The 17,568-nt window shown below is 35.3% G+C and overlaps 1 protein-coding gene across 1 annotated transcript; it reads left to right on the forward strand.

The window, feature by feature from the left end:
• Nucleotides 1–483: 483 nt before the first annotated feature.
• Nucleotides 484–12,140, forward strand: LOC308494491 (serotriflin-like; the record flags this gene model as incomplete). Its single annotated transcript, XM_081042260.1, has 7 exons — nt 484–537; nt 5,268–5,387; nt 7,614–7,704; nt 8,854–8,999; nt 9,897–9,991; nt 10,776–10,861; nt 12,013–12,140. 7 exons carry the CDS (start codon nt 484–486, stop codon nt 12,138–12,140), a joined length of 720 nt encoding a protein of 239 aa, XP_080898386.1.
• Between the last annotated feature and the right edge of the window lie 5,428 nt (nt 12,141–17,568).

The raw sequence follows: 17,568 nt of genomic DNA on the forward strand, positions 1-17,568 counted from the left end.
AGTATCCAATGGTATTACTTTGGTGTATAACCTTGCATATCTCCAACTTACTTTTTTCAGTGGTACGTTAAAGATTATGATGACTCAGAGAGAAATTTTTTAAAACAAGGCTTTAAATTAAGTTCCTTACAATTGGAGAGGCTCATCACATGAATTATTACAGGTCAATTTTAGTTTTTAGCCTTTGGGTCTCAAATTCTTGTCTTTTTAAAGTTTTAAGAAAAGTCGCTGCTATATTCCTGGGTTCCAGTCTAAGAAGGGGTAACATAGGAATAAAGCCTACATTTGTAAGTTAAGAATGAGACTGATGTTTATTAAGAAAAACTGTCCATCTTACCAAGAAAATCTATTCTCATAGAAAAGTTTCAATCTACAAAAAGTTATGTGAATCCATTCCTTAGAATTCTAATCAGTTTTTTCCTAAAGTAAGCTATTTTTATTTATTCATAAGTCTCATAAGTGCTTCATTTCTTCTCAGAGACAATGATGTTGGTGAGCATATGCTTTGTGGTACTGCTGCAACAAGCTGCAGGCATGGTAAGGATTTCACTTACAAGACAGATTTTACGCTCTACTAAGAGGGCTGCCTTACCCATAGCTCATGGTGAATGTTAATTCAATAAGACGATGGTTGCAAATCTCCTGGGATGGAGAGCAAAAAGAACTATCCTCTCATCACATAATGTACCTTGGTTCACACCGTGTTCACATCTTTAAAGCAATCAGTAACTATTTTTACTGATTAACACTACTGAGCAATAAGACAGTGGATCAGCAAGGAGCATCAGATGAGAAGTATAGCATGAATCTGAAGTATAAAATTAACTCACTACTTGCCTTAAAGGAATTCATTTTTATCACGAATAGGTTGTTTAATTGAAGGATTTAACATGTGCTTGAAGAGTTAGTCTCTAGACCCAGAAAAGTATATATTTGATATTACAAAGTCCTAAACAACAGTTCAAAAATGAAACTATCATTTGGCTTCCAAATTTTAGCTCAATGAATTTCAATGTAGTTGAATTCGTCAGCCACTTATGTAGTGTCTACTTTAGCAGACATGGAGCTAGACGCCAGGGGTAGCGCAATACATAAGATTAAAATAGTAACTGTCCACATAACACTTCAAAGTAGTAGAGGACTTGTGAGTCAATAGGCAAAATAGAAAGTATAACAAGTACATTGTGAAGGCAGACATGAAGTCCTGAAGAATATTATTACTGAATATTTGCTTTTAAAAAAAAATTCTAAGCATTTTGTATTTTTATTTCATTTAGTCCTCATGATAATACAATTAGTAGGATTTAGACCAGTGAAGAGAGAGGGTAGAAGTAGAAAAAGGAAAGTATTTGAGGAAAAGGTTAAGGCTTGAAGTGTAACAAATAAACGAGAGAGAGTGCATGCAAGTCTGAGAATAAGCCAGTCTGGAGTAGGAAGAAGTAAGAGACAGTCATGTTTGGTGGGATTAGAAGAGGTGTACTATGCCATGAGGTTGGGTAATAAGAGGAGGCTCAGGTCCCATGGGCCTTCTAAGCACTGTTAAGTGCAATCAGAGAGTGTCCGCATTAGAGAGTGATGTAGTCAGATTTGCATTTCAGAAAGATCACTCTATCATATGGCAGGGACAAGACTGGAGGTAGGGAAACTAGTTGGGAACTTGTTTAGTCATGTAGATAGTAAGCCACAAGAGTGGCCTCTACTTGATTATGGGAGTGAGAGTCTAATTCCAAAGTAGAATCTATAGGACATAGAGATTGGTTGGACCTGGAATGTGAGGAGAGGGTGGCCACATCACTGGCTGACTGGTGATGCCATGCACCAGCATAGGGAGCATCTGATGATGATCAGGCTCTGAGAGGAGCCAAGAATGAATTCATCTGGGGCAGGTAGGTTTCAGGTGAGGCGTAAATAAGATCTGAGCTAGAGATAGAGGTTTAGGGATCATCGGCATATTAATGGCATTGAAACTAGAAAAGTGGAAAATGTATCAAGTGAAAAGGAAAAGGGACCTGGGAAAGAATTGTGAAGAATACTGATACTTAAGTGTGAGCCAGAGGAAGGAAAGCTGAAAAGGAAAGAGACTGGGAAGAAAGAAAGAAGAGCGTCACAAATCCAAGGGGGAAAGTGATTCAAGAAGAAGTATATATGCAACATTTCCCCAAGCTACTGAAACAAGTAAGATAAAGAAGGAAAAGTTTCCATTATATTTACCACTGAAAAAGTTGTGATGGTCTTGGCGTATGCCAGTTCAGTTGGTGGTGGGGACAGAAGACAGAGTGCAGCAGGATGAGAAGCACATGGAAAGTGAGCAAGAGAAAGATATGAGCTTTGAGAGAAGAAAGACATATATCTCTCTCCTTGCCAAAAGGGAAAATTCAAACAAGAAACGTAAGGTCTGGCCTATAAGTGTCTACTTCCTCTTTCCCTCCTTGGGAGAGAAGCCTTGGCAGCTTTACTATAAGATCAAGTAGGTTAGGCTGTACCAGAAGAAAGAAAGTAGTTTTATACCCTTGAAACTGACTATTATATTTTGATTTCTGTACTTATTTAAAGGGATAGTGTGTTTTACTTCTAGAGAAATCAAGCATTTTACAGACTAGAAAGTTATTTGAGGAAACCAAAAAGAATAATAATACAACTTCCATATTTCTCAAAAGACAATAAGTAAAACTAACTTTAACTAAAATTTAGAAGTGCTATTTCCTAAGCGCTAATTGCATTCTAGGTGCCAGTGTGTTGACCTGGAAAGACCCTAGGATTTATTTAGTGTCAAAGAATTTGGTTCAAGTTCTGGCTTCTTTGCTCCCTGATTTTATAAGTTTAAATAGGAGATTTTTAATATGTCTAATTTCCAGGGCCCACATCGATAAAATGGGCACAGAATTTTAGTCAATGTAACCATTTCTTCTGAGCAATACTTATTAAGGAGTGGTTTATCTGGTCTGGAATATCTCTAAACCTAATTTTTTTCAATTTTTAGTGGGGATAATAATTCTTACAACAATGTGTTGAGAACTAAATTATATAATAGTATTTCCATAAAGTAAAAATGTAAGTTATTTCACAGTTTTTTTTAAGATGTAAAGAAAATATGACAATATGTTTATGAATATCAGCAAGGTTGATTATAAAGGATCTGCTATTTAGTACTCAGTGTTGGCTTCTAGAAAACCTATTGCACCTACCAAGGATCTCAGTTATTATTTGCTTTTGGCTTCTTTTCTTAATGGTGTGAGCTATATCTTCAAAGGTATATTTGGCATGTAGCCCTATTGTTATCCACATAGCACTTAAAACATAAATGACTATTTTTGCTGCTTTGTGTTTAGTAAATGTGTAATTGGAAAAGGAAAAGTAGTGCATATGAGAAGGTGAATGTGAGATGATGTCTAAGTAAAAGGTTGCAGTAAACAAAGAAATTAGATATTAATTCAGTTATTTACACAACTTTGTCCATCTTTAATGGTGGACTTAATATACTCAAATGCTTATGAATCCTCTGAAATTATATTTCAGAATGTCCTTTCTTTTGCCAAGTGCTTCATTGATTTTTGACCAGTGAGTCAAAAGAGGTTATTATTAAATCCAAAGAATAAGAAAAACACATGAGTGCACTGATAGCAAAATGCTTAATGTGGTAAGCTATTTTCTAAAGAAACAATGGTAGCTTCCATATGTTGCTCTCATTATTAAAATAGAGCCTATAAGCACAAGGGATATGCTATCTGTTTATTAATTTGCACTTCCAAATTTAAAGTAATTGGGTTTTGGATATCATGAAAAAAGAGATTCTTATATAACTCAGTTAACCTTTCTGAATCTATGTTTTCAATGGGTAAAATAAAGGAGTTTTTTTCACTCAGAGTTTAGACAGGGAACAGAATTCAACACTGATGTTTTGTTTTGTGTTGTTCCAACTTTATTGAGATATAACTGACACAGAACACTGTAAGTTTGAAGTGTATGAGTATTGATTTGATATACTTACATATTGCAAAATGATTACCACCATCGCTTTAGCTAACACCTCCATCATATCACATAATTACCATTTCTTTTTTCAACACAGATGTTTTGAATGAACGGGCTTTAATGACGCAATATTTACAGAGGAAGGAGCAGGGTTAAAGGAACAAAGAGAGTGGCTAGAAGCCCTGGAAGCCTTTCAGTCTCTAGGTCTGCAGGTCTAAAGGAAGAGATAATAAATAGTAGGATCAAAATGGAGGTATCTCCTCTCAGAAATGGAGTGTAGAAGTAGGGAGGAAGTGGGCAAGAAATACCCTGACCTCTAGCCCCTCCCACCCTGTGTTCTGCTACCAGTGCCTCCCTTTGGCTCAGATGGAGAAAGCACAAGACAAAGGCGCCTCGGTGGTGCAGGCCAGAACCGTCAGCTTCAGGGCAGAGAAGGGGAGACAGTGCACGGGTTGGGTGGTACAGCAAACTGGAAAAAACCAGCACATTTACCAAGTGATTTCTGGGGTTTCTTTCAGTGTTCATAGCCCATAATATTTCATGAGTAACTTTTCCATTTAAAAAAAAAAATGCTGCCTCCTAATTGTGCCCTTATTAAGACAGAAATAGACATCTTTTGAGGTCGGTTTAAACATAAATATGCACACTATTCATAATCTTTACATGATAATGAATCTAATTGGTACCCCATAGTTTTTAATCTAAATAATATCTGGATATATTATAGTCTCTTTCTATTTCACTCTATATATTTTTAAGCCTGAAATTCTCCATAGTTTGAGTAAATATTTTTTTGCTGGCTATCATATGACTCAAATTCTCTTTTTGCAGAATTCTAGGTACTATTTTTTTTTCTATTGGGTTTTCTGGTATGAATTAGGACACTGATGAGGGCTTTAAACTTTTGCATGTTATGAGATAAGATCATGTGTAAACAGGTCTCATGGATCACATTAATCTACTGTTAAAGGCAAAAAAAAAAAAATGATGATATTCAAAAGGACAGGCCCAAGTTCCCCACAACGGTTCTATGACAGACTATTGATTTTCAAAGGGTGGTCCCTGAGAACTTGTTGGAAATGCAAATTCTCTGACCCCACTTAGTCTCCTGAAACAAAAACTCTGGAAGGTGGAGCCCAGCAATCTATGTTAACAAGCACTCTGGGTAAGTTTGATGCTAAAGTTGGAGAACACAAAACTAAACATTTTTATTAACTTCCATGTTAAAATCTGTTGTTTTGTTACTTTGATTTTCAATGTTATAACATTGTTCTACTTTTTCCCTCATTTTGAAGTCAAATATCTCAGATTTATCTTTATCGACCAAATATCCATCAGTCCAAATGGAAATTCTTAACAAGCACAATGACCTTAGAAGAATGGCACATCCCAGTGCCTGTAACATGCTTAAAATGGTAAGTTGTGTCTTGTTGATAGATCATTATCAGTTAGCATCTAACCAGTGAGCAATGAACAGTAAACCAAGATCTATATATGTAAAATACTTGAATCTGTGTATTTCATTAGAAAGTTGTCATATTGGCTAGTGGTTAAATGTAACACTGCATTTGAACTAAAATACATCATATTGACTCTATCAGTATAGGATAAAGGTATAATTAATGGGCAGATGACGTGGAAGAAACCTTGTAAATTACGTTACTTCAATAATTATGTGTCAAACTTCAAATGAAAACTCGAACTATATAATAAAATAGTTTGTAGATCTGAACAATGAGAGTCTCTCTTTGGCTATCCGCAGGTAATATGCTATCGAATGTGTACAGATTTGGACAACATATTAATAAAAGGAGTATACACAGAAGATGTTGATTAGCAGGGTGGGGAGCCTGGAATCCAAAATATGATGAATAAGAGCTATTTAGACTAAATAAAGACTATCCCAGGAGAACAGGATAGTTGACTCTAGGCTAATTACTTAATCTGGAAGAGTTTCAGATTTGCTGTCTATTAGTGGAAATGATAATTCAAACTTTGCTACATCTTTGTGAGGATTAGCAGAGAAATAGTAGTATAAATACAATGTCAGGAACATATGGGAAACTCAATAAAAACGAGTAACTGTTTCTCTTCCCAATTCAAGTATGTAAAATGTTATCATATGACAAATGAATTAGATTGGTTCTTAAGTTTCTAAAAGAGTTGAGCTAGAATCAACAAATCAAAGGTATTTGGAAGTTATACTATACAGCAAGAGATCAAAAAGTCTATTTAGCAATTAGTGCTACAATGAGCTATCTTAAGAGGTACTGAACATATATTTCAATCACAGGGCAAATGTGTATTTTTTGGAGTATTTTTCTAATTAATTCCTAAATTAATTAGAAATAGGATCTGTTAACTTTCTGATTCATTCCATTTCTGAGACTCTGAAAACTGTTGCTTAATCTAGGCTATGGGAAAGATTTTTCTACTGAGTCTTATGTTTAGCTTCATTTCTAAGCAAGAGTGCTGTGTGAATTGAACAAGGTAAATACCTTATGACCATAATAAGTAATTGACATTGCTTTCTCAGAGATATAAGCTGTCTGCTTTTTTCTGAACATCTCTTCTCATCTTAGATTGGAACTGTTTTTTCTCTCTTGAAAGTAATATCTAGCAATCTTGGCTTAATTTGTCTGAATTATGATAGTACTAAATTGTTCTTTACATTTATTTTCCTACTTTTTTCTATTTTGCATATATGAGATAAAGTTAAGTATTTATTTCCCATGCATTTTTGTCCTTCACACTGTTATATTTCATATAGTACAACACAAACGTACTAATGCTTACTATAGCATCTGGCAATATATTGATATATACAGAGGATGACAAAAACATGTACGCACATTTTAAGAAAGGAAAAAACTATCAAAATTGTAATACTCAATATATACCAATAATAAAAGATGAATACAAGTCATGTTTGACTTCTGCAATTACAAGAGGTGCTCAAAGTAGTTACCATCAACGTCCAGACCCTTCTAATTATAGCGAACTACTGCTACAGCAACGTTGACCAAAGTGTCCATTTGTATACATTTTTTGGCACCTTTGGTATATGAAGACTGCTGCAAGTGTAATAGAAATTGGGAGGGAGAACACATACTTAGTTCTCATTTCTAATTAAATAGCCATATCCCCAAGCTAGTAAGCTGGCATATATGTATGTGTGTGTGTGTGTGTGTGTGTGTATATATATATATGTATGTATGTATATATATGTATATATATAAACATATATATATAATTTTTTAAATGTATATATATATTTTTTCTGGCTATCATATGGATATATGGATATATATATATATATATATATATATGTACATATCCTGTGATTATCCATCTAAAAGAGCATGCCTTGGTTTTGAAATGTTTATTTTGGTGCTGAGAAGCTGGATGGCTATTTCTTTCTCTAAAATATTTAATCAGTGACCCCATATAGAGAGATACTTCCTGATAACTGAATCATTTAGGAAAGAGAGAAATGTATCTTTTGGTAGAACAATGGAAAAATAAGAAATACTAAAATTATTCATCAAATAGGCATTTGTTTTCAATGTAATCATATAAATCATGATTATCTCATAAAAGCATCATATTTTCATTTCTAAATGTCTGGCCCTTATTTCAAGACGTGGAATGACGAAGTTGCAAGGAATGCTGAAAACTGGGCCAGCCAGTGCCATTTAGGTCACAGTACTCCAGAGAAACGGCAAATTAGCTGTAAGTCAAACTTCTTCAATGAATAATGTATCATTTTATAAAAAACAAAAATTAACTAAAATGTATCAAAGTGGTGAAATATGGCAGTTTGGTGATCTAGTTTTTGTTTGTTGGTTTGAGGCTTATCACCTATCCCCGGACACAGGTACCTTGCTCCCTTTCCTGTATTTCTTTGTCTTCTTTCTTTAAACTTTTGCCCTAAAATCTCATTATTCCTGCTCTGCAAGCCAAAAATTGTAAAATGAGTCTGAATTAAAGGTCAAAGGCAAAAGCTATAAGAGAGGAAAACAACAAAAAATTGTTTTCAATTTTTTTCCTGAACTTCAGTGAAGGTAGATAGATCCTCATTGTCCTTATATAGCCATATGCCAACTTTATTCTTGAAATCTAAAAAATCTTCCACTTAATACATTGTAGTCAAAATTACCAGTCTACAAATCCCTAGTGAAAATAATGACTTCTTGTAGTGTTACTTTCTAGAACATAAGTATAAATTATGTTAATGCAGAATTAAATCTCTACCTCACTTCCAAGGCCCCACCTGTCCTTTCTACTCCAACTGATTTGAGGCTTTTTTACTAAAATCTGGTCAGCTTCTTCCTCACCATAGAAATGCCATGGTCACTCCTGCATTCATGGCTCTGATTTAATTTTCCCACTGGATATCCTATCTTATGTCTGGTCTACTATTTACTGCCTGCTTCACATGTGCTCCTCTTGTTTTGATAGCCAACACTCAAAAGGTCTAAATCATGTCTTTAGCATATTTTAATATCACCTCTATTTGTACTATAAAGGCATAGCAGATAATCAATACTTGTTGATTGAGTATTAATCACTTTATTAGTGTTACCAAAATAATGACTATGACTGTGTTAAGCTAGATAACCAGTTTGAAAATGAGTCATTATTTACATTTTTAAAAGAGCTATTCATATGTCGAGGGTGGAGGATTACAATTCACAGAACAAAGCTTTTGAAATTGAAATTAGATTTCTCCAATAGATCAGTTAATGAGCGATGACTGTTCATCCTTGGTAGGTGATATTGATCACAAGAATTGAAATATGATATTCTAATAGTTTTTAGTGAGAATTCTTTGCAAGTGTTAGTTTCACTATTGGTACCCTGTCTTTTTCTAATTTTTAGTTACTGGCTGTGGAGAGAATTTATTCATGTCAACTAATTTCACATCATGGACAGATGTAATCCAATCTCTGTATGATGAAGTTAAAGATTTTAGATATGGAATTGGAAGTGTTCGAACAAATGCTAAAATTGGCCATTACACCCAGGTAAAAATGAAATGATAAAAGCTTAATGGTTTTTGTCCACTACCATCCCAGAATTACTTTTTCTCCTCAGTTTATTCTGGGAATTCCAACCACACATCTTAGCTGTGCAATCTATATTTGAGCATGAAAGCCACTCTACTTTACAAAGTATGTGTTACCCATTAATATATCTATAAGCATCCACCCACTATCTCTTGGATACCCACACTCATCTGGTCATTGTGACCTTGATTTACCAAAATGATTTTTTTAAATAACAGCTCTGGGAATAAAGTGATGGATTAACTTTGACTATATTTAAACAACACTAAATGACCTTTAAACAAGTCTTGAGCTATTTTCTCTGGGCTAGTCACAGGATGAAATGCTAAAGATAATCAAGAATATTAACTCATATGTAAAATATTTTTAAGTTGTTGAGTAAGTATCATTTGTATTATATAATCACTAAAGAAAAGTTATATTTGACCCCTAAGATTATCTACACACATACACATGCACACACACACAAATCAAAACCAAAAAAAACCAAAATCAACAAGATTTTTTCTTTTTTCCTGCAAAAGTCAAATTGTCCTTGGTGACATTCCCCTTGTTTCCCAATACTCCATTGTCCACATATTTATGAATTTGAGGATGATTCACTGTTATAACAAAGGTATCGTGGCTATATAAAGCTTTCTTGGATGTTAAATGAAGTCCCATAGTTGGGAGAGATAGTTTAAAAAGTATAATCATCAAGTTTAGAAATTTTAAACTCTGAAGACAATATTTTTCAGTTTTTAAAATTCCCTTCATGAATAACTTCTAATAGGGTATTAGGAAACAAATAAGTCACACAATGTGAGCACTATAAATTTAATTAAAATGATTGTATTTTAAACTTTTCACTTACAGCTTGTTTGGGCCACTTCCCACCAGCTTGGCTGTGCATTCGCCTACTGTCCTCGCAAGAATTTTCAATATTACTATGTTTGCCAGTATTGCCCTGCGTAAGTACAGCACAAGGGACTGCTTTTGGTATGTGGTAGGCCAAATGACCTGCACCTTGAGCTATAATTCAACCCTTTTGAACAACCTGAGGTTATAGATAGGGTAGCTTCAAGGAGAGATTTGAGGGAGAGTTTTGAAGATAGGAGAAAATTGGGAAAGACGGGGAAGGACAAGCAGTACATTCTAAGGGGTGATAAAACCGTGGGGCTATTGTTAGATGGTGTATAGAGAATGGGCTCTGTGGTCTACAAGGTTCAAGTACAAATATTGGCTCTGTCACTTACTAGTTGTGTGGCCTTTAGTTCACCAATAACTTAACAACTTTCAGCTCTTTTTTCCTCCTTTATATTTATATAAAGAGGCAACAGGAATGCATTTCTTGCAGGGTTTTTCTAAAGATTAAATATGATAACTTATGTTAAATGCCTAACACAGTTCATGGCGCATAATAGATCTTCAAACAAAGCAAATTTATCCAATAAAGAAGAAATATTCTGTGAGCTGTCAATCCCCAAAATTCTTAGGAACCTTGCTACAAACCTGTCTTCTGATGGCGTGCCTTTAGTCTAGTGTAAAGGCAGTGGAAACACATCTCCTTTTCTCTTCATATATTTAAATCATACCAATTTACCTTGAAATTGTCTTTGTGGATCCAACCTTCAGAAATCTCTCTCTCCCTTTTCTGATCTCCTGTGATTCTTGCTGTATATTCTCCTCCTATGGCACAATCCTGTATTTCTTAGACTTGTCACTAATTCTGTCCTTCAAATATTCCATTGCCAGAGGAAACGTGAACACCAAGATAACCCCATACAAACGAGGAGAACCCTGTGCAGACTGCACTGATCATTGTGATAATGGGCTTTGCAGTAAGTAATATCCATTCTGCATCTTTAAGTAGCCATGTCTAGACCTTGCTGAGTGTGACAGTCTCAGAATCTGCCCTACTATATGTATGACCTTATTCTGCTTCTGGACCTTCCTTTTCCTACTTCGGTCTTTTTGATCTTGGCAATAAAAACAGACCTACAAATATGAAAGTGGTAAGTTCAGGGCCATGTGAGAGTGGTGATGACAAAAATAAGACAGACATTGACGTAATCATGCAGAGCAAAGATAACCCAAGCCAAAGTGGAGATAAAGTTTCCCATGAGTCTTTCTAATCAGTTAGCTCCTATTTTTTCTCAGTTGGGGAGGGGAAACGCAAAAGCATAGAAACTAACTGACTCTACTATTTCAGATAAGGTCAGGCTTGATTTGTTTCCACCCCTAAATAAAAGCCAGGGAATATATGAAAGGGAAACTTGGTGATGTTCTCCTCAGTATGGCCACCCCTACACACACACACACACACACACACACACACACACACACACACACACAAATACAAACACATTCTCTGTCCACTACATCACTTGATTCGTCCCTAACAGCTGCATTTCAGGGGAAGCAGTTACCTGAAAAAGAACTTGGGGCTATTTTAAGCACATATGTTGCAGATTCCAGCCCATCTTCTATTAACCCCCGGACACTACATACACACATAAGTACACATACCAGAGCCACTACTAGTATAGGACACTGTTTCTTTGTCTGGCTTGTTGAATAGGGTGTGAGTGTGGGTTTGACGTCCCATTTATGCTGGCCTCTTTGTACAATCCACTCAGTGCACAGGCAGATATGACAGCACATATACAAACACACATACACACTGGGCTAAATAAACAACACCTGAAATATATTGGAAATTAAGTTTATTTCTGTTACTGCGTCCCTTGTTGAAACATGGTAGGGAAATTTATCTGATTTCATAAACATCTGGATTGTGTGAAACCTTTAACTGCTACATCAGACATGTTTATTAAGCAGTTTAAGAATACTACTTCTTAATGTTTGTAGCGATCTATGAATAATACAATATATAAAGAATAAATGGCTTTTCCCTGGGATAATATAGTTTGGTATAACTAATACTTTAGTCCAAGAAGCAGCGTTTTATTTATCTTTTATTTCATTTTAGCCAATGTTTGCATGCACGTGGATAAATTCTCAAATTGTGACTGGTTGACCAGACACCAAGGGTGTGATGTTAAAAACATGAAAGAAAACTGCAGAGCTACCTGTGAATGCCCTTTAGCAATAAAATAAAAGATACTTTAAGGGTAATACTTCTTCTCAAGAGCAAAGTGACTCCATAGAAAAGAAAATTACTATAAAAATTTCATTGACTTCTTTTAAATGATCAAACAAGTTTTGAAAAAGTCTTCGATTAAATACATCCTCTTTCATCAATTAAATGTGATAATATCGGAATAAAGAAAACCAGGTAATAAAAACAGCAAATTCAATTACTGTGAACTATACATAAAAATGTAATGCTGCATCTAATAAATTCTTTACTCATAATTGTTAACATGTACTTACAGTTTTGTGTAACTCTTATGAATAAATATATCCAAAGATTCTAAAACAGAGGGCTCATAAACTCTTATTTTCAGTAAAGCATTAAAAAAAATCCATTGATGAAGGTGTGCCCCTGCACCCTTGAAAAGCTCTGTTTTCACTGGCATCTATAGGCCAAAGATGACAAGAGAAGATGCTATTTCCAACAATAATTAAAAATATATACATATCTAAGTCTGTTGGCAGAAATGTGAAAGAAGTTGCTATAGTGATAATTTACAGACACTTATCAAGTTACTAGATCTAAACAAATTCATATATTTGGCCTCCTCAGTTTAGGGGGAGGCCGTGTTCCTAGAGAAAGGACCCAGCAATGCCATCATAATGTATTCCATGAACCTTTTGTCAAACCTTCCCTCAAAGAAACCTCTGCCATTTGTCAAGGTAACTGACAGGGAAAAACTGCTTTGTGGTTTATTAGATAGTGACTTACTGCTGACCTCTGAAGACCTGAAATAACCCTATAGTACATGGATCAGAATAGAACTCAGGTCAAGACAATGAAGTTTTGGCCCAAGTACATCTCAGAGTAGCTTCAGTAGGACTACAGATAGATCCTATGGGTAATTCTCCAGTTCCACACTAGAGAGTAAAAATCAGTATACTTAGACCGTCTCAAAATCCCCACATTGGTTCTTTGACCCAAAGATTAAGAACTATCATGGTAGAGAGGACCAAGCTGAAGCTCCTGAAACTACCCATTCACTCCTAGCAAGTTAATTAACAAAAATAAACTCAAATGACTTGTGTACTGCAGAAATTTGTGTTACAACCAAGACAAAAAATTCAGGGTCATAACTGTGACCCTATCCCTATTTAATTTGCCTATTTGGCAGTGAAAAGGCAAGATGGCTTATGGATAGCAACTGTAGACTAACGTGAACTTAATCATGTGTCAAAACAACTGATTTTTTTCTAATAGTCTTAAAATTGTCCTTATTCTATAACAACCAGCAAAGATAGTCATATAAGTTTCTCTTTATATAGCAAGGAAAATCATATATACAGAGGATGTCAAAAACATGTATACACATTTTAAGGCAGGAAAAGACTATTAAAATTGCAATAGTCAATACATACTGATAACAAAAGATGAATAAAAATCACGTTTGACTTCTGCAATTACGAGAGGTGCTCAAAGTGGTTACCATCTGTATCCAGACACTTCTGATTACGGCACATTGATTACTGCTTGAGCAACACTGACCAAAGTGTCCACTTGTATATATTTTTTGGGGCACCCCCAGTTTATACCTTCACTAGCTAATCTACCCTCCCCAAAGTCCTTGTAGTAACACCACTTTTTATACATTCACATAATATGTTATTTATTGCCATAGTATGCCATACTACTGTTTTAACATCTTTGGCAAAAAGGATAAGGCTTTGTGCATATTGGTTTTATGAAATATTTCAGATGTGTTATAAAGATTAATATAATGAGCATACATACGTTCACCTGCCCGCTTAAGAAACAAAATATTGTAGAGTTGAAACTCCCTGTAACCCCCCTATTCTTCCTGCCTCTATCTTGAATTTGTTACTTCTCATGCCCATGAATATCACTGCATAGTTTTTCCGTATGTGCATCCATAGATATATTTACTATTGTTTTTTTTAATATTTCCAAATGTTATGCACACTGTATACACTATCCATAGCTCGTCTTTTATCTCAATATTATGTTTTTAGAGATTTATTCATTCTGGCGCTATCAAGCGTTTCACATTCATTTTCACTTTTGTATAAATATTACACTGTGTTCTCCAACACTATATATTCATTCTCCTATTTGTGGCCATTTAGATTGTCTCCAATTTTTCACCATTACAAACAGGGTTACAGTAAACATTTTTACACATATTTTGTAAACATGCTCTAGCATTCTCTAGGACTAAAATCGTTGGGCCAAAGATCATTTGCATTTTCCTCTTTACTGGGACTTGCCTAAGTATTCTCCAGACTAGCAGACCAGTTTACATTTCCAGTAGTCGAAAATTGGTTTTCCAGTTTATCCAGATCCTTAAAACACTGGGTTTAATTGTACTTTTTAAAATTTGCAAACATGAGACACTATCATGGTTTATTTTTTTATTCCTTTAACTATTAGTAAGGTTGCAAATATTTTCATATGTTAGTTGGCCATTTGGCAATTCCTCTTTAGTGCACTGCCTGTTCTCATTGTCTATGTTTATCTAGGGTGGCAGTAGAGTAGGGTATTTTTCCTTAATAATTTATAGGAGTTCTTTATAAATTCTAGATAATAATTAGTTGTTACATGCTTTGAAAATATTTTCTCCTTGCTTATGGCTTAACCTTTGTTTAAGTGTTTTTCTATTTAATTTTTTAATATTTACATTGACTGCCACCTTTCAATTATTTTTATAGTCTTTTTTTTGTTCCCAAATTGACTTCTGCTAACATGTCTAAGTTCTCTTTAGGTATTTCTTTTCTTTCCCCCTTCTTCTGCCACCCCCTCTCCACTCTGGTTCAAGCCATTGTTTCCTAGTCTAGTTTTGTAGTACACAGATCCCTGGCCCATGCTATGAGCATTGTGCTCCCCCCAAGCTGAGGCAGTCAGTCAGTCTCCAGTCCTTTAGTCAGCCGCTCACAGTACTGCATGCACGCCGACCTCCAGCTGCTCATAGCAGCCCAGCTCCAGGGAGAGCTGTTGTTCACCACTCCCCCTACCCCTCATGTGGGAATCTAACCAGCGATCTGGGCGTTAGGAGCATAGTGCTCCAACCACCTGAGCCACTGGGCCAGCCCTGTTTCAGTGTTTGAATGGTGACTTTTGTTACAAATATTTTAAATTTTTGATACATTCAAATATATTGATCTTTTACTTTTTTTTGCCTTTTGTATTTATTAAGAAACATTTTCTTACCCTGATTTTGTAACACACTCTCCTATTTTCTTTTTAAAATGTTAAAAGTCTTACTTTTCATGAAAAGGAGATATTGGTAGTTTTTTTTTTTTTTTCAAATTTCACAATGACGTGCATTGTGCATTGATGTATGTTTGTTTTTCTTTTTGTTTGTTTGTTTGTTTTTGTTTTTTGTGTGTTTTTTTTTTAATCACTGAACAGCCATTTAGTGGATTTCTTAATCTTGAGCTCAACCCTTTAATTCTGGGAAGTTTTTCAATTATTTCTTTGAAAACTTTCTCTGTTCTTTCTACAAAGAATCAAACACTGGACACAATAATTTTTCCTCTTATTTTCTTTACTTTTCTTCTCATTTTACATTTCCTTTGTTGTTAATGTTCTACTACTTGCTTAGAGCTTTCTTCAGTATTTTGAATTACAACATTTACTGCCACTGAACTAATTATATTTTATATCCTCTTCGAAGCCACACTCTTACCCACCCTAATCATTATCACCCAATGGGGAGATCAAACAGAGCGACTAAACGCAAGACTTTATTTCCTATTTTATACACTAGCTGGGTCCCTCCCTCTTATAGTGACACTAATCTATATTCAAAACATCACGGGGACCCTAAACTTTTTACTCTCGACGTACTGACTACAATCACTATCTCCTTCCTGAAGCAACATCTTCCTATGACTAGCATGCATAATAGCATTTATAGTAAAAATGCCACTCTACGGCTTACACCTCTGACTACCAAAAGCACATGTAGAAGCACCAATCGCTGGGTCCACAGTCCTAGCAGCCATCCTTCTAAAACTAGAAGGCTACGGCATGCTACGAATCACAGCACTACTAAACCTCATTACAAACTTCATGGCGTACCCATTCCTAATACTGTCCCTATGAGGAATAATCATAACCAGTTCTATCTGCTTATGCCAAACAGATCTAAAATCACTCATTGCATACTCCTCTGTTAGTCACATAGCACTAGTAATTGTAGCTATTCTCATCCAAACACCCTGAAGCTACATAGGAGCAACAGCCCTAATAATCACCCACGGCCTTACAGCCTCAATACTATTCTCAATACTATGAATTCATTCACAGCCTTACCATATCCTAGCCTGTGGCCTGCAAACCATCCTGCCCCTAATAGCGGCTTGATGATTACTAGGAAGCCTCACCAACTTGGCTTTTCCACCAACAATTAACCTAATCGGGGAACTATTCGTAGTAATATCAACATTCTCATGGTCTTCCATGTCCATCATCCTTATAGGGGCTAATACTGTTATCACAGCCCTGTACTCCCTGAACATGCTCATTACAACCCAACGAGGCAAACAGAGATACCACATCAACAACCTCACCCCCTCCTTTACACGACAAAACACACTCATAGCCATACGCCTTACAGCCCTGCTTCTCCTATCCATTAACCCCAAAATTATTCTAGGAACCCTATACTGTAAATATAGTTTAAACCAAAACGTTAGATTGTGCATCTAATAATAGAACACAAAACTTCTTATTTACTAAGAAAGTATGCAAGAACTGCTATCTCATGCCTCCATAACTAACGGTATGGCTTTCTTACACTTTTAAAGGATGGTAGTTATCCGTTGGCCTTAGGAGTCAAAAAATTGGTGCAACTCCAAATAAAAGTAATAAACCTATTTAGCCCCCTAATCTTAATCTCACTACTAATTTTAACAACTCCAATTATCATGGCCACCCTCAACCTCCACAAAACCAACACCTACCCATATTACGTAAAAACAACCATTGTCTGAGCCTTCCTAATCAGATCATGTTATGCCCCATAATACTGTAATGACTTTCCATTATATTTAGAATAAATTCCAAAGTCTTTACTATTGTAACCAAGGCCCCACATGAGTTGGAACCTCGTTACCATTCTTACCTCACCTCCTACTCCTCTTACCTAGTTCACTCTGTTACAGCCATATTGACCTCTTCTAACCCACCAACCGTAATCTCACCTTAGAGTTTTTGCAACAGCCTGTCTTGAATACTCTCCCACCAGATGTCCACATTGTTGACACCCTCAGTTCATATACATATACATATATATATGTATCTGTACATATATATATGTATGTGTATATATATATATATATATATATATATATATATGCAGATATATGCAGACAGGAAGTTATCATTGAAGGGATAATATTCTAACAGATATATATTCTGTTTTAACAGATA

The sequence above is a fragment of the Rhinolophus hipposideros genome (assembly GCF_964194185.1).
Source record: "Rhinolophus hipposideros genome assembly, chromosome: 3".
In the NCBI taxonomy this organism is placed as follows: Eukaryota; Metazoa; Chordata; class Mammalia; order Chiroptera; family Rhinolophidae; genus Rhinolophus; species Rhinolophus hipposideros.